The sequence below is a fragment of the Astatotilapia calliptera genome, chromosome 13 (genome assembly GCF_900246225.1).
Source record: "Astatotilapia calliptera chromosome 13, fAstCal1.2, whole genome shotgun sequence".
NCBI classification, from domain to species: domain Eukaryota; kingdom Metazoa; phylum Chordata; class Actinopteri; order Cichliformes; family Cichlidae; genus Astatotilapia; species Astatotilapia calliptera.
The window spans coordinates 31,315,448-31,335,637 of NC_039314.1; the positions used below are offsets into that span (position 1 = coordinate 31,315,448).

At 45.2% G+C, this 20,190-nt stretch overlaps 1 protein-coding gene across 8 annotated transcripts in view; it reads left to right on the forward strand.

The window, feature by feature from the left end:
• The window catches only part of hspa12a (heat shock protein 12A), a 72,363-nt gene that overhangs the window by 47,553 nt on the left and 4,620 nt on the right, over window positions 1–20,190 (forward strand). For 2 of the 8 annotated variants that reach the window (XM_026191209.1, XM_026191207.1), the window contains exons 6-12: window positions 38–154; window positions 4,862–5,033; window positions 5,185–5,193; window positions 15,023–15,112; window positions 16,615–16,719; window positions 16,797–17,055; window positions 18,930–19,033. In XM_026191209.1, the coding sequence (XP_026046994.1) occupies window positions 38–154; window positions 4,862–5,033; window positions 5,185–5,193; window positions 15,023–15,112; window positions 16,615–16,719; window positions 16,797–17,055; window positions 18,930–19,033 (856 nt within the window). The remainder of the gene's footprint in view (window positions 1–37; window positions 155–4,861; window positions 5,034–5,184; window positions 5,194–15,022; window positions 15,113–16,614; window positions 16,720–16,796; window positions 17,056–18,929; window positions 19,034–20,190) is intronic. The other 6 variants (XM_026191210.1, XM_026191215.1, XM_026191212.1 and 3 more) reach the window with 4 other exon arrangements.

Genomic DNA, 20,190 nt, shown 5'->3' on the forward strand with positions numbered 1-20,190 from the left:
AAGGATTAAATGGCGCGTTTAAATGTTCTTTCAACAGGAGCTGAGTGATCAGACAGGCGGCGAGTTTGACAACAGTGATGTCAGATGGGTGATCACAGTTCCTGCCATCTGGAAAATGCCTGCAAAGCAGTTCATGAGGGAAGCTGCTTACAAGGTAGACTCTTCCCCCACTCACCCACAAATGTAGTGGTGATTTTAACATTAAGTAGAAGTACTGTTGAGTGTCGTTGTATCCATACCTGTAAATCCATACATCCATGTTCTGCTGCTTATCTGGGTTCCCAGTCACAAGGGCTAAAATCTAATCACAGATATCCAGACCTCCCTCTGCTTGGCCACTTCCTGGAGCTCTTCTTGGGGTACACTGAGGTCACTCCAGAGATATAATTACTCTAATGTGTCCCGAATCTATAAAAATCCTCCTGCCAGCTGGACATGGCAAAAACACCTCACTTAGAAGATGTTGGGTGTGCCCCACATAGCAAAATTGGTATGGCCCCGATCTGGCCCACACAATGTGCTTACACATGGCCCACATACCGCAAAGAATGACGGCCCTTTGGTGGCCCAGATCTGGTCTGCCAGAGGTGGCCAACACATGGGCCAGCACAAGGCCAGTTGCAGACACGCTGGTGGTCCTGTGCTGGCCCATGTGTGGATTACCTCTGGCAAACCTGATCTGGGCCACCAAAGGGCCGTCATTCTTTGCGGTATATGGGCCATGTGTAAGTTGTGTGCAGCCACGGGCCAGTTGCAGACACACTGCTGGCCCTGTGCTGGCCCAGACCAGTTTCAGCTCTGGCCCCAGATGTCAGCCTAATGTGTAGCTTAACCAAGACATGTGCCGGAACATAATAGTGCAAAAGTAACATGACGAAACTCTGTTCAGACAGTGAACGGACTGACTCTTATATAGTGCTCTGTACGGCATGCCACATTCACCCAGTCACATAATTTTCTCTAAACAGAGTGCTTCCTAACTACATTCATGCACATTCACACTCTTGACATGCAGACTGGAGCAGTCAGGGATCGAACCACTAACCTTCCGATCAGTAGGTGACCTGCTCTACCTCCTGAGCTACAGCTACCCACTGGCAACGATGAGTAAACCGTCACTAGGTTTTGGATAAAGTGTACACTCACAAATCTGTCAAACTTGCATTTAAAACGTTGGCTACCATAGCAGTATAGTATTGCAACATGGCATTTAGGTCTTCTAACTAAATTTGCACATTTAGAGGACAACGTCTGAATGCATTGTTGAGACCATGTGTTATAAAACCAGTGTTTCAGGCTTTGCATCTGTAAAAACATCTTCTTAATGTTATGCTTAGATGATAAATTAGCTCAAGTCAGACTTGAAATACATTGTTGGAAACCCTGAAGATGATGAGGAAAATTGAAGTTTAACAACAAACTGCTTGGTTGAAACAAGTCTTAACTGTTCAAACCACTAAATGGAAATTCTTACAAAGCAGACTTTTGGTATTAAATTTGTTTCAGGTGACATTTACAAGATCTGTAAGAGTCTTTGTTGATACCACTGCATCATGTTTGTCTCTGACTGCCAAACCCGTCGTATGGCTGTAGCTCAGGTGGTAGAGCAGGTCACCTACTAACCAGAAGGTTAGTGGTTTGATCCCAGTGTGCATGCCAAATATCTCGGGCAAGGTACTATTCCTACGTTTTTCTGATGCCATCAGGGAACGTAAATGTTAGACATTTGAAACAGCTTATTAAAAAGTGAAGGAGGTAAATTGTGTGAAGTGCTCAGAGTAGAAAAGCGCTGTATGAGAATCAGTCCATTTACCATGGCTGAATGCGCCTGGTACATGCGCTGGACACATGTGCTGCAGCTGTCCAAGTAAAAGTTAGCTGAAGGGAAAGTTGTTGCCCTGCTGGAGATCACTAAGTTTGGGTCAATACAAATTTGGTTTCCACTGTGCCACTCAGCTCCTACATTTTCCACATGTCAGCAGCTGCTTTTAATTGGTGGCAGCATTAGTTACAGTAAAGCCACTGCTTTCGTCTCTAACTGCTTCAGTGCAGCTTCTCTGGACTTTCTGTTCAAAGCAGAGCAGCTGATTTTGTGCATTTAAAGTAGCCATGAGATGAAGTAAGGAAAGAAAACTAAAGGAAATGTGAACAACGACACAAATGTGAGATGCAGTCGTTATCACTTTCATCTTTGTTTTGGTGGACTGTGATTTGTAACAGCTGCAGTTTTCTGTTCTGTGCTTACACTGCACGTGTCATTCCTCACCAGCAGTTCTTAATCACTGCTTCATATCACAGCTAATGTGCAGCATTAGTCACAGCACATTCTTCACTCTTGATTGCAGATTTGTATAATCGCCATGTTATGCATTCATTGCATTCCTTGGCCTGTTGCTTCCTGTGAGTAGAAAAAGTTGTTAATTGAACTTTATTGTATTTAACTTGGGACGGCTGTAGTCAGATTTATTTTCAGTTCAGTTTTATTCTTATAGTCCTGATTCACAACACAAGGCACCTCAATGAACTCTGTATTTAAAGTTCGGCATATTGTTAGAGAGATAATCAAACAATGTTCCATCCACCTTTTTATTTTATTTATATTATTTTTTTCCCCTCATTGTATTTTGTTTTCTCTTCTTTCTTTTGCACCTTTGTGGTCCAGCTACCCAATTTCGCTGTGCAAGAAACTGCACAATGACAATAAAAAGCTCTAAGTCTCTAAGTCAGTGTTTAACAACAGTGGGAAGGAAAACTCCCCTATAAGAAGAACGAAACACCAGTAGAACCAGACTGAGGCACCCGCTGGGGGTGAGGATAAAACAACTAGAGCAGAGAGAGTGAGGACAAAAGGCGGCCTACGGGAAAAAGAGCAAGAGTTTAATATTTACTCATGATTAAATAAAGTAGTGTCGAAACAGGTGAGTGAAGGACAAATGCTCAGTGTATGATGGGAAGCCTGCCAGCAGCCTAAGCCTATTGGAGCATTAAGGTGGTCAGTCAGCACTAACTAAAAGGAAAGCTTTAAAGCTGAGTGTGTGCCTGTTTCACTAATCCAAACTGGAAACTGGAAGCTCTGCCTCCCATTCTAATTTTAAAAATCCTAAAAACCAGAAGTACAACTGCGGTCTGAGACTGAAGTACTCTGGTAGTGATGATGATCAATTAAATAATCTATAAATACATGAATTTGCTTTTTTAGCTCGACTCCAAGATAGGTGCACTAATAAGAAAGTGAAATGAGTCGCCAACGGCTGCATATATACAACAGCAAACAGACCTGGAAAGAATGTGCAACAAACATGTGTGAGTGTTTGTGTAGATGTCTTTGACATCCTTATAGTGAGAGTGAGAAGCTGCAATAACACAACCAGGAGCCGCAGGACCCAGGAGACCATAGAGTACTGATCCGAGGCTACACATCACAATGACAACTTCGTGTCCACCCCAGGACTAAGAAGAGGGAGGCCCAGATGAAGCACCATGGCTAAAGATCAAGAGCCCTAGAAGACCAGAGGCAAGGGGCAGCCCACCCTGCCATAGGCCAGCCATCCCAGCATGAACGGGGCTGCAGGTGCCCAAAAACCACCCAACACCAAGCAGATCCACCTCCCACGTAGAAGAGACTGAGCCATCCCAGACCACAAACTAGGGCGCAGTGAGGAGTCAGCAAGTCCCAGACCCAGACCACATCAGCCCTCTCTGAAGTGTGGGTGAGCAGCCTGCAGCAACTGTGCTGCAAGCTGTGTCCATGTTATATGGTCCTGCACGCCTGTCCAAATGCTCTGGCAGTGAATATGTGAAGACACATGGTTTAGGTATGGTATCCCAGCCTCACCCAGCTGGTGAGGCTGGGTGAGGCTCACCAGCTAAATTGAATTCTCTTTCTAGAAAGAGAATTCAATTTAGCTGGTGAGCCTCACCCAGCCTCACCAGCTGGGATGTCTTTGCTAGACATGGAAGCAAATACATCATTTATACTCCTTACTTCCTTATACATTGCCAAGAAAACTGTTCTGATGAACTGGAAACCAAAAAACTGCTTATGTGTCCATCTATATAGAATTTTACTGCATGATCAAATTAATCAGGAGGAAACTTTTGCTTTTTCAAAAAACCAATGACTTTGTTTCTCTCTGGTCCCCACTGATCAGTTACATCACCTAGTGGGGGTGGGTGGCTGTATTTTCTTTTTCTGGTCAATATATTGTTGTAAGTTGGTGTTGAGTCTGTCAGAGAGGTGTTTATGCTAAACCTTTAACGCTGTTACAGGTCTTACTGCTAAAGCTAATGAAAGGCAAAGCAGAGAGTGTTACGTTTCCACAGAGTGTTTGTTCCAGCTTTGTGTTCTGGCTTTTGTTTTTTAAACTTTTATTCTTGATGGTGTGTTTTTCTATTTAAAAATCCATATGCTTGTCTAGTGACCAGTCCATAAAGGGTTTATTAGGCATCAGTGAAAACAAATAGTGGATTTTTAATTGTTGCAGCTCTCTTCATGAGTGATGTAGTCATGTACGAATAACCAGAAGAAAAACTTCTATATACGCTAAATTGTGAAATAGTTAAAGTGTCAGACTAAAAAGAGGAAGGTTTTAATTGTAAATATTTTAATTGTGACAAAGCATAAGAGACCGGATGATCTTGTAGATTAAAAGAGAAAACCCCATTTTCTCAGGGGGCTGTAACCTATCCCACCTGTCACAGGGTCAAAGGTGAGGTACAGTTGTGACTAATAATTCAGCAAACACGGGGTACCTCAGTGTATACTACATGTGGACACAGTAGAAGAAGCTGAAAAGACAAAAGAAACCTTTTCTTGTCCTTTAAAGCTGAAGCGTATTGTGTTGTGCATGCTCTTGTCTAGTCTGGTCTGGTATCCCGGGAAAACCCTGAGCAGCTGATCATCGCCTTAGAACCTGAAGCAGCATCGATCTATTGCCGCAAGCTCCGCCTCCACCAGATGGTGGACCTGGGCACCCAGACCACACAGAATGGCTTCAGCCCCTCTGACAATGTGGGCAGTGGGATGAGCCAAGGTATGTCTCACTAACAGATATAAGAGATTATTCTGAAGCCACGAGCATGTTTTCATTCATACATGCACACAGTCATGTTCAGTGTTTGATTTCCGATGGCAACATTGTTACTGGCATCATAACATTTTCCCTTATGTTGTTTTCTTTATAGCATCACCAGGTAATTATTACACAACTTTTCAAAAACGATTCAAACGTACACCAACTCGTTTCTTTTGAGTCTTCACATTTCCCTTTATGTTTGCTTCTTCTCTGAGAATTGTGTTGTACTAATCATCTTCTTCAGATTTATTATCCATCAATCCGTACATTTTCTGTCACGTACAGTGGGGCAAAAATGTATTTAGTCAGCCACCGATTGTGCAAGTTCCCCCACTTAAAATGATGACAGAGGTCAGTAATTTGCACCAGAGGTACACTTCAACTGTGAGAGACAGAATGTGAAAAAAAAATCCATGAATCCACATGGTAGGATTTGTAAAGAATTTATTGGTAAATCAGGGTGGAAAATAAGTATTTGGTCAATAACAAAAATACAACTCAATACTTTGTAACATAACCTTTGTTGGCAATAACAGAGGTCAAACGTTTACTATAGGTCTTTACCAGGTTTGCACACACAGTAGCTGGTATTTTGGCCCATTCCTCCATGCAGATCTTCTCGAGAGCAGTGATGTTTTGGGGCTGTCGCCGAGCAACACGGACTTGCACAATCGGTGGCTGACTAAATACTTTTTTGCCCCACTGTATCTAGGTCACGGGGGCAACAGTCTAAACAGAGCCCAGACCTCCCTCTCTCCACTATCTTTCCTAGCTCCTCTGGGGGACACCAAGATGTTCAAAAGCCAGCCAGGAGATGTAATTGCTCCAGTCTGACCTGGGTTTGCTCCCCGGTCTCATCCTGGTGGGACATGCCCAGCAAATCTCACCTAGGATGTGCTCAGGAAGCATCCTGGTTAGATGCCTGAAATGGCTCCTTTCCTTGAGGTTTGACTAATAGATCCTCTCCAACTCTCTGGCATACATCCTCCCAGGGGGCTGAGAAGCTTGAGGCCCAAAAGTTGCAGCACACTCTCTGGTACACCCTCTTGAAGAGGGTCAGCCAGTCCAGAGGCAGTGTCCTTGCAGTGTTGCAGATGCGTGTCAGCCATGCAAACTGCAACAGAAAGTTGGGAAAGTCAGGGTGAATCTTGGATGTTGGATAGAAAACACTCTGCTTCACGGCTGAGCATGTCAGTCCCTGCAGTCACATCCCCTCCACATTAGTGTTAAAGTTTCCCAGTATTAAATTCGGTTCTTTTGTATTCTTTACGGCCAAAAAGACACAGTTCAGAAGTGGTCCTGAACACAAAACACACAACCCCAGGTCTGAAGCACAAACAGAAGCCTAGGTATTTATGCACTTGCTCTCTACGTCACACCACACTTTACGTTTCGATCAAACAGCCTAGTTGGTTTCACTTTCTACTGCAGTTACCACGCTTCTGCAAACGCATGCAGTTTCCTGTCAGCACTTTTGGCACAGAGTGTACTCAGAGTTAGGCCTTTCTTATATAAAGCAATATAATCAGCATATAAGCATTTAAGATTATAAATGTAAACCTCAACACCAGTAAGACAGTCGAGTCATCAGGTGGGACCAGTGTCTCTCGCCCTCAAACACCAGTTTGGGCGCTCTCCCACCAAAAAGTGGACGTCACATATATCTAAAACCAGTTTCAGCAACTGGGGGTTGGATCACCAATATGTCCACCCTCAGCTGCTGCCTGGTCCACAGCGCACTGGTCCCCTGCAGCCCCTCCTGTGTGAAGGGGTACAACCATGTGGCTCGTTCGGGCTGAGCATGGCTGGCTCCGCGGGCTAAGGCCAGACCACCAAATGCTTGCTCATGTTGCCCCCACTAACCCAAAACATAGGAATGTCATTTGCAATCGAAATCTGTGCAATAGTAATTAGGGGTGAAATTACATGAAATTTCAACCTCCCATCTGAGCAAAAGGACTTTAATTATGGTTTTATTAGGCCTGGAACGAGTTAAACATGTGGCCTGTTTTCTATGCTTCCACATTAAAAGCAGGACAGAATCATTTCTAGTCTATCAAGCAGTGTGCCAATGATGCAAAGTGAAAATGTTAAACAGCAATGAGCTCTCTGTGCGTTCTTTCTCACATATTTAAGTTGTATTTGGTGCAAAGCATGTGTTCATCACCACAACCAAAACAGAAGACTTACAAGGTTTATCAGTCCTATTGTTAGTCTGCATAAAGACAAACTCCACATTCAAAGACTCATTTTGGCCTTGCTTGTTTCCATTTGCATTGTTGGTTCTTTTGTGTATCCATGGATACACAAAAGAACCTCCTTGAATCGCTACCTTATCGTGGTAGAGGGGTTTGTGTGTCCCAGGGATCCCAGGGGCTATGTTGTCTGGGGGCTTTTGCCCCCTGGTAGGGTCTCCCATGGCAAACTGGCCCTGGGTGAGGGAGCAGACAAAGAGCGATTCATAAGACCCTTATGAAAAGGACACCGAGGGAACAGTTTACCCTGCCCGGGATAGGGTTACCGGGGCCCCGCCCTGGAGCCAGGCCCGGGGAGGGTGCCCGAGGGCGAGCGTCTGGTGGCCGGGCCTTAGTCCATGGGGCCCGGCCGGGCACAGCCCGAAGAGGAGACATGGGCCCATCCTCCCGCAGGCCCACCACCCGCAGGAGGCGCCATAGGGGTCGGGTGCATTGTGTGCCGGGTGGCGGCCAGGAGCGGAGGCCCTGGCGGACTGACCCCCGGCTGCCAAGACTGGCAATAGGGACATGGAATGTCACCTCTCTGGTGGGGAAGGAGCCTGAGTTAGTGCGTGAGGTTGAGAGGTGCTGGAGGGTGCTCCACCTGGAGACTCTGTTGTCCTGCTGAGAGACTTCAATGCTCACGTGGGTAACGACAGCGAGACCTGGAGGGGCGTGATTGGGAGGAACGGCCTCCCTGATCTGAACCCGAGCGGTGCTTTGTTATTGGACTTCTGTGCTAATCACAGTTTGGCCATAACAAACACCCTGTTCGAACATAAGAGTGTCCATAAGTGCACGTGGCACCAGGACGCTCTAGGCCGTAGGTCGATGATCGATTTTGTAATCGTATCAGCAGACCTGCGACCATATGTTCTGGACACTCGGGTAAAGAGAGGGGCTGAGCTGTCAACTGATCACCACCTGGTGGTGAGTTGGATCAGGTGGCGGGGGAGGACGCTGGACAGACCTGGTGCACCTAAACGCGTAGTGAGGGTGTGCTGGGAACGTCTAGCAGAGGCCCCAGTCCGCGAGATCTTCAACGCACACCTCTGGCAGAGCTTCAACAGCATTCCGAGGGAGACTGGGGACATTGAGTCCGAATGGACCATGTTCAGCGTCTCCATTGCCGAAGCTGCTGCATTGAGCTGCGGCCGCAAGGTGGTTGGTGCCTGCCGTGGTGGTAATCCCCGAACCAAATGGTGGACACCAGAGGTGAAGGGAGCCACCAGGCTGAAGAAGGAGTCCTATCGGGCTTGGTTAGCCTGTGGGACTCCGGAGGCAGCCGACAGGTATCGACAGGCCAAGCGGAATGCGGCTCGGGCAGTGGCTGAAGCAAAAACTCGGGTGTGGGAGGAGTTCGGAGAGGCCATGGAAAAAGACTTTTGGACTGCCTCGAAGAGATTCTGGCAAACCGTCAGGCGTCTCAGGAGGGGAAAGCGGTGCTCTACCTGCACTGTGTATAGTGCTGGCAGAGCTCTGCTGACGTCGACTGAGAAAATTGTCAGGCGGTGGAAGGAATACTTCGAGGACCTCCTTAATCCCACTGACACGTCTTCCGAGGAGGAAGCAGAGTCTGGGGATGAGGGGAATGACCCGCCAATTTCCGGGGGCGAGGTCACTGAGGCAGTTAAACAACTCCTTGGTGGCAGAGCCCCTGGTGTTGATGAGGTCCGCCCCGAGTTCCTGAAGGCTCTGGACGTTGTAGGGCTGTCCTGGTTGACACGCCTCTGCAATGTTGCGTGGAGATCAGGGGCAGTACCTGTGGACTGGCAGACCGGGGTGGTGGTCCCCATCTTTAAGAAGGGGGACCGGAGGGTGTGTTCCAACTATAGGGGGATCACACTCCTCAGCCTCCCTGGGAAAGTCTATGCCAGGGTGCTGGAAAGGAGAGTTCGTCCGTTAGTCGAACCTCGGATACAGGAGGAACAATGCGGTTTTCGTCCTGGTCGCGGAACACTGGACCAGCTCTTTATCCTCTCCAGGATACTTGAGGGTGCATGGGAGTTTGCCCAACCAGTCTACATGTGTTTTGTGGACTTGGAGAAGGCATTCGACCGTGTCCCTCGGGGTGTCCTGTGGGAGGTGTTGCGGGAGTATGGGGTGTCTGGCCCATTGCTACGGGCCATTCGATCCCTATACAACCGTTGCAAGAGCTTGGTTCGCATTGCCGGCAATAAGTCGGACTCGTTCCCGGTGGGTGATGGGCTCCGCCAGGGCTGCCCTTTGTCTCCGGTTCTGTTCATAATTTTTATGGACAGGATTTCTAGGCACAACCTAGTGGCGGAGGGCTTTCGCTTTGGTGGCCTCAGAATCTCATCTCTGATTTTTGCAGATGATGTGGTTCTGTTGGCTTCATTGGGTGAGGGCCTCCAGCTCGCACTGGAGCGGTTCGCAGCCGAGTGTGAAGCAGCGGGAATGAGGATCAGCACCTCCAAATCTGAGGCCATGGTTCTCAGCCGGAAAAGGGTGGAGTGCCCACTCCGGGTCGGGGATGAGTTCCTGCCCCAAGTGGAGGAGTTCAAGTATCTCGGGGTCTTGTTCTCGAGTGATGGGAGAAGGGAGCCGGAGATCGACAGACGGATTGGGGCTGCAGCTGCAGTAATGCGGACGCTGCACCGGTCCGTCGTGGTGAAGAGGGAGCTGAGTGTAAAAGCGAAGCTCTCAATTTACCGGTCGATCTACGTCCCTACCCTCACCTATGGCCACGAGCTGTGGGTAGTGACCGAAAGAACGAGATCGCGGATACAAGCGGCAGAAATGAGCTTCCTCCGAAGGGTGGCTGGCCTCTCCCTTAGAGATAGGGTGAGAAGTTCGGCCATCCGGGAGGGGCTCAGAGTAGAGCAGCTGCTGCTCCACATCGAAAAGGAGCCAGCTGCGGTGGTTCGGGCATCTGATAAGGATGCCCCCTGGGCGCCTCCTGGGTGAGGTGTTCCAGGCATGTCCCACCGGGAGGAGGCCCCGGGGCAGACCCAGGACACGCTGGAGAGATTATATCTCTCGGCTGGCCTGGGAACGCCTTGGTGTTCCCCCGGATAAGCTGGAGGAGGTGGCTGGGGAGAGGGAGGTCTGGGCCTCTTTGCTTAGGCTGCTGCCCCCGCGACCCGGCCCCGGATAAAGCGGATGAAGATGGATGGATGAAGATGGATGGATGGATACGAATGAGTTTGCTCTAGTTGTGCACCTTTGCAGCACACTTTTATACACGTGCACAAGACCAAATATACTGCATATATACTGCATGTATACTGCTTGTATACTGCTTGTATACTGCATGTATACTGCATGTATACTGCATGTATCACAGTGCCAGAAAACCGATTCTGTTCGTCTGAAGATGGCAGTTTCAATGTTGACAGTTTACCTACCAATCATTATGAAATTGAAGCCATTGTTCATTATTAAGTAAATAGTGCTAGTTTATTGTGTATAATGGGGGGAAACTTGAATCCAGCTGAGTCTCAGGCTCAGTCTTGGATGTGTGATGAAATGTTTCTGACACTGACGACGTCCAGATGAACAAAATCAGCGTTCTGGGATTTCCTCACCTGGATGATCGAGCACGCATCATCATATCGCTCTAACACCTCACTTCCTAAAAGGCATCATCAAAGCTTTAGAGTAACATATGTTCCATTCAGTTTGTAGGGTTAATGCTAAACAGTACACTGCCTGTGCAACACAAGCATGAGTTCAGAATAGAAGAGTGTGAGTGCTGGCACCGCCTGCAGCTCAGACCTCGGCTACAGGCAGGCATGCTATAAAACACAGAAATGAATAGAAAAATCACAGAGTTTGTGCCATAGCTGTGTGAAGGCAGGAGGGAATGGTGAACCCAAGAGCAGGACTCACGGAGGCGAATGTGAAAACACCCGGCTTTATTGGGAGATTGCATACTGAACAGAAAACTAACTAAACAAAGCAAATAAACTAACAGGCAGGCAAACAGAACACGGAGTCGAATGAGGGACGACGCAGACACTAAATACAAGAGGTGAACAGGACTAAGAGGAAACAGCTGGGAGGCACGGCTGACACTAATTACACAGATGAGACAGGGAGAGCACAAAACTGAACACACTGACATAAGACACAGACCTTCAAAGTAAAACAGGAAATGCACAGACTGGACTCAGAGACACGGTACAGACAGAGAGCAGAGGGACATGCATCAAAACACAAAAACATGATCAGAACGAACTAGAACACAAGATCATAATAATAATAAACACAAAATGCTGAGTCAAATGACCCAGGACCATGACAGTTTGTAATCGTAGAGAAACCATTCATTGGTTTTGTCATATTCAAGCAGGAAGCACTCAGGGCTTCAAAGATTCAGAGCAATTGAAAACGGACCTTTGAAATGTGCGTTTTTGCAACAGACTGTACAATTCAGGTGACAATGAATACATCAGGAAACGAGTGTCACTGCATTTGGAGAACATATTTCTAGCTGTAACTGGATGCCTTGGAAATGGTCCCCCAGTACAAACAACAAAAATAACTAATAATATTAACCCTGTTGACATGCCTAAATGCAGTGAGATGCTGCCATGAGAATGGTTGATTAGAAATCTACCTAACAAACTGTCCTGTAAGTGGTGACGGTCACTCCTCGGTGAATACGTCTCAGAGTAGTATTATTAGAAACAATGGTTTAAAGATGATTTAAAGACTTGGGTGTCAGTTCTGTCATTTTCTGAGCTTTCCTTGGAGATAGGAGAGTCCGTTAGTCCAACACTCTGTTGGAGGATCCCTGTGAACAGTCAGGTGCATGCATCTCATCTCATAGTACACACATGAGTCCATAATAAATAAGCTGTCAGAATATTAAAGACTATTGGAACACGACTGCAGTTTCCTTTGGATGTGCATTCCCACTGAAGCATATTCTTCCTCACATGGTTTAGTCCAAATCACACATCTGTAATGTTTTGTAATGTTTATGTTATTTCTATATTGATTGGTTTGGATTGATCTTTCAGGTATCATTTAGCCTGAGATTCTTGTACATAACTACTGATTGTCCATCCCTCTCTGCATCATGTGTAATTAAAATTCTTTATAGTTGGACTGAACATTTTCATCGTCAAAGGGACCTGCTCTGGTAAAAATGAAAGTTTACACTAAATGTTTTTAGAACGATGAACTCAGATAGCACTGAGTCTCTCTGTTAACAGGTTAAGTACCACAGGAGGGTGCAGGAATTAAACCTTTACTTAAAAAGCATCATTAGCTGTCTCAGCTAATCACAGAACGATCTCTAAGCTTCCTGTTAAACCTCAGTGTTTGTTACTACTCACAATAACATTTTATTAGAGAAGTAGCTGCATGCTGCAGGTACTGCGCTGCAGTGGTTTGTATCATATCTATCTAATAGACTCCAGTTTGTTCATGTAAATGGAGAGTCCTCTTCACACACTGAGGTTAATTATGGAGTTCCACAGGGTTCAGTGCTAGGACCAATTCTGTTTACATTATACATGCTTCCCTTAGGCAGCATCATTAGAAGACATAGCATACATTTATATTACTGTGATCTCCTGGCTCTGTTTCAGCGTTTGTCTTTTTGACCTCGCCCCTCTTCCCCAGCTGGTTGTGTCAAATGAGCCTCATTCCCAAGCCTGGTCCTGTTTCTTCCCATTTGTAACACAAAAAGGACCCATCCACACAGTGCTGCAGGATGAGTGATTTTATTTACATGGTCTTTCTTTATAGCAGCTTTTCAGCTGCACATCTCTTTCTTCCAGGCCACGCCACCTTCTAAAACAGGAAAGTGTGATGGATGTCAGGTCTGCTGGCTGGCCTTTACACCTACTCATGTGCTAACTTTAGGCAGTCCTTGCTAAAGTCAGTTAAAAACATTTGTCAGAGCTGGGAACGCACTTAAATATTGCTCTAGGTCATGGGTTTCACACGATGTAATTATTATGTGTGAGCCGAATCTTCAGCCCTGCTGAGAATCCATGCAGGTTAGGGTGAGACTTTGACGGACACATCATGCAGCCAATCACATGCAAAGGCAGACTGGAATCATACCATTGTGTGAAAGAAGGAAGTGGGGCAGATATTCCAAAACAGCAGGTGTAGTGGTACAGGCCAGGTACACAGAGACACTGAGGCATTTAAACCCAAGTGGGTCGGGTAAAAAAAGGCAACGAGCGAAAACATAAAGTGAGCGGAACCTGTCTGCATTTCAGTGACGTGGAGACTTGATCGAATCAGGAGCTAAAGTCATAACCATTTTTATTTTCAGCAATTTTCCATAATGGAGAACAAAAGGTTTGACAATTGTCCAGGCCTTAAACCTCAGCTTAACAAAGTAATTAAGCAATAAACAATTAACTTGTTGAACCTCCATTCCCCTTACCGGGGGTAAAAGGGAGAACAGCTGGTTTAACAGGATGTACAGATATTTAAACATAGATGTGTGGTATCCATGGAAACATCAGAATCTCAGCTAAAACCCCACAAAACCATGAAACAACCATGAAACAACAAAAACAGCTAAAACAGCAAACAACGTTCAGGTAAACAGAGAAAAAGAGGATTTTCGCCCACAGAAAAGTCTTTAGTGGGACTGTCGGAACAGCTGTGACGTTTTCTCTAAACACTGTTTGAACCCCATAACACGGTGCATCAAAACTGGTCCACACATGACGGATCGGGACCCGGCACAGAGTGATATAGTATGCACGGTGACGTGCCTGGATGATCGCCATGAATTATACATCAGGGAAGCTGAATGGTCTAAGCTAAGTAGATGACACAACACAGAAGAGGGCCCCTGTAAAGGACCCTGCAGTCGGTTTGCTAAAGCTAAATGTGTGGTCGAGCAGAGAGAGCGCTCGGGTGGCCACCCTGCTCCAGGGCCCGTCTTCTGTTGTCATTTGGAGGCAGTGCACAAAGCATGTGTTACTGCTGGTTTGCCACTCTTACTTGTGCTGCTATTGGTTATAACATACAAAAAGCTGGAGTGTAAGCGAGAGTTAAAAATCTGCATTTTCATGCTTTATTCTTTTATCGTCTTTCCGGCTCATTCCAAACCAAACATGTGGATGGACACATCTGTGGGACTTCAGATCCCAACTGCATGTCGCTGGCAGTGGATCAAGTTTGCGACTGCAAATGCTGATTGGTTGATAAGACCTAACCTCCCCATTATGCAACAATCACTGGTATGCAGCACCTGTAGTTCAGGGTTGGTGACATCACCAACACGCTGCAGACCGTCTGTGGTGATAATGGAAAATACATAAACAGAGTTAATCTGCAGACGAAAAGGGAGTTTTGCCTTCCCACTGTCGCCAAACTGCTTGCTCGTGGAGCGTTGTCCAATTGTTTGGGTTTTCTCTGTATTCTTGTAGGGTCGTTAACTTACAAGCTAAAGTGTCCTGAGGTGACTGTTGTGATTCGCATCTATATAAATAAGACTGAATAGATCCATTTTCCACTTAGATTCTGTGCATGACGTTGTATATCATGTTCTGTAGTGACTGTATGTATGTATGCCAACCAAATGACCCATTTAATAAGCATTTTAATGAAACTGTTCCTGAAAAGATCTCTATAGAGATCCTGCTCATAGTATGGATTCATCTCAGGCTGCTGCTTGTCTCACACTCCACTGTATATGAGCCCCACAACTTCTCATAGCAACGCTTCCTGCCTTGGTCAGACTCACCAGAACACTCTCTTTCTGTTAACAAGCAGCTAAGGAGCATGTACGGCGCAACCGGCAGAGTCGCACGTTTTTGGTGGAAAATGTCATAGGGGAGCTTTGGTCGGAGCTGGAAGAAGGTAGAGTCTCTCTCTTCTTTTACTCATCTGTTCTCTTTTACTTTAGGCTGCCTCCTTTGGCTCTTTCATGTACTGTCATCCTGTCATAGATTAAGAGATTATGATGCCGATTAAGAAACCAGCATCATAAACCTAATATTTAGAGAATTGGCACCAAACGTATAAAGAAATAAAAAAACTCAAGTGTTCAGAAACACCGACATAGTTTAAGCATCGTTCAGCTGCTGGCTTGGCAGAAGGTAGGGCCACACATTTGATTTGGCAGTTTCTTACCCTTCTGACACAACCACAGCGGGGATGTGTGTCCAGCATGGAGCCAAATAACACTGATGCAGTTTGCTAAATAAGTTCATTTGATTGCACTAACTGGGAAAGGCTGGATCAGCCAGAGGGACGCATTGCTGTGGTTGGTTGTTATGTTGTTGGTCATATCAGAATAAACAGTCACCTGACAGGATATTACAGCCTCCCTATAAAATTAGTTTCTGTTCCTTCAACACACACATGTGGTTTTAGAGCCACTTTAAACTGAGCTCATTTATTTTACAAACCTTTCCTTTTAGGTGGGAAAAGAGCCCAGCTGAAGAGGTTTTAAGGCTTATTCGGGATACCCATCAGCGGCACATGTGCAGCTCTGCTAAATTAACACATAAACCATTTGACTGGTTAGCAAACAACCAATCACAGCACAAACCACTGGAAACCCTGCTTTACAGGCTTGATAGCTCATTAGCATCTCTGCTCTTGAACACTGGACAAATGCTTACCTGCAGCTGACAGTATCAGTCTGCTAAACGCCGTCCTGCTAGCGAGCTTTAATAACCACGGGAGCTGTGGTTTCTGTGCTGTTCCCATGTCACAGCCGAGTGGCTGTGCTGTTACACACCCTTCATCTTTAAAAGTTCTAACTAAAAATTGAAGACTGACTTTAATACAAAGACTATAATTATTGCTTTCAACATGGATACATATAAACTTTTTGTATCATATTTGATACATGAGTTTCTGAGACCTGCATCAACATGATCAATATTTGCCATCATTTCAAAATGTTATGGACAAAACTCTTTTTTTGTCTAAAATTAACATCGTTGTTATCAAACAGTTGTCAAAAACACTCAATGTATCAAATGCAATACAAAACATACACATAATAAAAATCTATCAAACACAACATGATAAAGCAATAAACACATTTTGTGGATTTTGTTATAAGGGTTCATAAACATCTCAGTTCTAAAAAATCTGAATTTTCTGGCTATTTTGTGATGGGTCTTACAGGGTTAATAGAGGCTATTAAACCTGTTAGCTCCACCTGTCCTGAGTGGTTTGCTTCCTTCTACACTGCCTTAGAACTGAGTTTACAAGGATCAGGTCAGCAGTGCTCTCTGTGGCCTCACTCCAGAAGCAGGAGTGCCAGACAAAGTCATGTTCCTGTAAACAACACAGTGCATGCACTTTGTCTCATGCCACGCTTCTCACCTGCTCACTTCTCTGCACAGGTGACCGATATGTGGTGGTGGACTGTGGTGGAGGAACAGTTGACCTGACTGTCCATCAGATCCGTCTTCCAGAAGGACATCTGAAAGAGCTCTACAAGGCTTCGGGTACAGCACGTGTAGCGTAACACTTTGCTAAAGCATCAGACCGTGTTCATGTGACTCACAGCTGTCTGTTTTCTCAGGTGGCCCCTATGGGTCCATTGGGATTGACTATGAATTTGAGAAGCTGCTGTGTAAGATCTTTGGCCAAGATTTCATTGACCAATTTAAGATAAAGAGGCCAGCTGCGTGGGTGGATCTGATGATTGCATTTGAGTCTCGAAAGAGAGCTGCAGCCCCTGACAGAACCAATCCTCTCAATATTAACCTGCCCTTCTCCTTCATTGACTACTACAAGAAGTTCAGGGGCCACAGTGTGGAACATGCTCTGCGCAAAAGCAAGTGAGTGTAAACAGAAAACCCAATCCTGGACTGACATGAGCGTCTCTATAATCCTGACACCAAAAAGATGCGCTCGTTTGCTTTTGATACAGATTTAATCTGAATTATATTGACTCTGTGATTTCATGTTGCAATATTTCTTGATCACATTTGATTCTGTACATGATCCAAAAGGTTGATTCTGTTCATCTGGACGTTTTCAGAAACGTTTCATTATCATCAGGGGGCTTCTTCAGTCTCAGCTGACTGCAGGTTTCCAACCTTATGAACAGGACATCAGGGGACATCTCCTAGCCCACTGATGAACAATGGGCTGGGAGGCCAGTTCCTCAGTACCATTCTAAACGCTAAGTCCAGATGAGCTGCCTTTTGGGATTTACTGACCTGGATGATTGAGCATCCATCAAGACAGATTAGGCACATATAATAGTTTTTTTTAGCTTGTCAACATCTTGACTAAGATGAAATTTTAAAAGTGTGAAAAGTGTTTGTCCCCTTTATTCAGTTGAATTACTCTAGCAACCGCCAGGCCTGATTTCTGCCACACCTGTTCTCAATAAACCACTTAAATAGGACCTGCCTGACAAAGTGGAGTAGACCAAAAGATCCTCAAAAGCCAGACACCATGACGCAATCCAAGGAAACTCAGGGACAAATGAGAAACAAAGTAACTGAAATCTCTGTCTGCAAAATGTTATAAAGCCATTCTAAAGCTGTAGAACTCCAGCGAACCAAAAATGACAGATATTATCCACAAATGACGAAAACACGGAACAGTGGTGAACTTTCCCTGGAGTGGCTGGCCAACCAAAATGACCCCAAGAGCACAACAACAACTCTTGCAAGAGGTCACTGAACCCCAAAACAACATCCAAAGAACCACAGGGCTTACTTGCCTCAGTTAAGGTCAGAGTTCATGACTCCACCATAAGAAAGACACTGGGCAAAAAATGAGTTCCAAACCACTGCCGAGCAACAGGAACATAAAGACCCCTCTCAGTTTCTTGATCTTGAATCATCTTGATGAGTCCCAAGACTTTTGGGAAAAGCAACATGTTGCCAGCAGTAAAATAAGGTGGTGGTAGTGTGATGCTCTGGGGCCGTCCTGCTGCCTCAGGACCCAAAGACTTGCTGTGGTAAATGGAACCATAAATTCTGCCGTCTACCAAAACACCCTCAAGGAGACTGTCCAGCCATCAAGACCTCAAGCTGAAGCACACTTGGGTTCTGCAGCAGGACGATGATCCGCAACACACCAGCGGGTCCACCTCTGAATGTTTCAAGGAAAACAAGATGAAGACTTTGGAGTGGCCTAGTCAAAGTCCTGACCTGAATCTGATGGAGATGCTGTGACATGACCTTGACAAGGCGACCTCGACAACCCTCCACAGCACTGTAACAGCCAGTTAGCAGAAACGCTTGGTTGCAGTTGTTGCTGTCAGGGTGGCCTAATCACTTATTAGGTTTCGGGGGCAATTACTTTTTCATACTGCTGTAGCTAGTGGCTGTCTGTAGGCTGTGCTAACATGTTAAGAGCCTAAGAGATGCTTTCATTTTCTGGACCATCACCTGAAGCAAAAGTCTTTTTTTGATTTCTATCTCTGACTTGCATTAATAAACAGTTAAACTCTTGCATTTTTAGTCCCATTTGTAACAAACATGTTGTATCTGGATGAGAATAAAGTGAACAACAGTTCAGTTGTATCATTAGTTACATTTTGTGCTGTCATTTATAAATATGAGTCTTTGCCATTTTGTGAAATTTGACAGTTCAGTGATGTTTTGATTTGATAATTTATTGTAACTAACTAATGATCTGCCTGTGGACTGAAATGAATACAGTGTATGTAACAGATGTTCTCCTCTCTTTCCAGTGTGGACTTTGTGAAGTGGTCATCTCAGGGGATGCTGCGGATGAATCCAGATGCTATGAACTCCCTCTTTAAGCCCACCATAGACCACATCATCCAACATCTCAGTAAGCTACATTATAACACCTGCATAAACACATATCGCTCACCTTAGAGTCAAGCAAGTTGCAAAGTAAATAATAGTATTTGTATTGCTAATAATAATACATTAAAACTGCAATGCAACTTTTAAGACAACCTTTAGTCACTGTGCCACTACTCTCAAGTAACTAATGGGAAAAATGACCCTTACGTGTACAAAAGATCGTATAAGTATTGAACAATGAGTGTCAAAAATCTTCACTGGGATCAGTAACATTCTGTTCAATGTGTTGTTGTTGCTCAGTTTCAAACTGACAGGGTTGGTCACTCGTAAACTCCAGACAGCCTAGATCAGGGGTGGGCAACTCCAGGCCTCGAGTGCCGGTGTCCTGCAGGTTTTAGATGTGTCCTTGATCAAACGCAGCTGATTCAAATGGCTAAATTATCTCCTCAACATGTCTTGAAGTTCTCCAGAGGCCTGGTAATGAACTAATCATTTGATTCAGGTGTGTTGACCCAGGGTGAGATCTAAAACCTGCAGGACACCGGCACTCGAGGCCTGGCGTTGCCTGGCCTAGATAATCCACAGTTTGCTCAACCACATGAAAGTAGGTCACATTTCTTAAGGATGGATGGGCCTGCTTCAATACAGATAGTGATTATAGCAATTTATTATAGCATAACATAAATAAAATAAAACCCCTGTTTTTCTGTGACATTTGTAACGCATTTGAAAACACTGCAAAGACAGTGCTACAACTGAATTTAATTCAGTTTAATGTATAAAGTGCTAACTCACATCAACAGCTGCCTCAAATTGTAAATATGTTACAGTAGTGGAGAGAAACCCAGCAGTTAGACAATCCTCCATGAGCAAGCATTTGGCATCAGTGGGAAGGAAAAACTTCCTTTAAACAGGAAGAAACCTGCGGCACATGCACTTGTATGTGAGGAGAACGAGTTTGAATTCAATTCTGGATTTAACAGGACGCCAAAGAAGAGAAGCTAACGTGGGAGAGACCTGCTCTCTGTCCGTTCATTAAGCCCCAAAGTGAGGAATCTAATAAACAATCTGCCTAATATCCATACGTTGTCTCAAGAAAGACATCAAAGGAAATCCACAAACCTTAATGAAGTTTAAACACCAAAACGGGTAATTGTATTCTTGCTCCCGTGTTAGAAC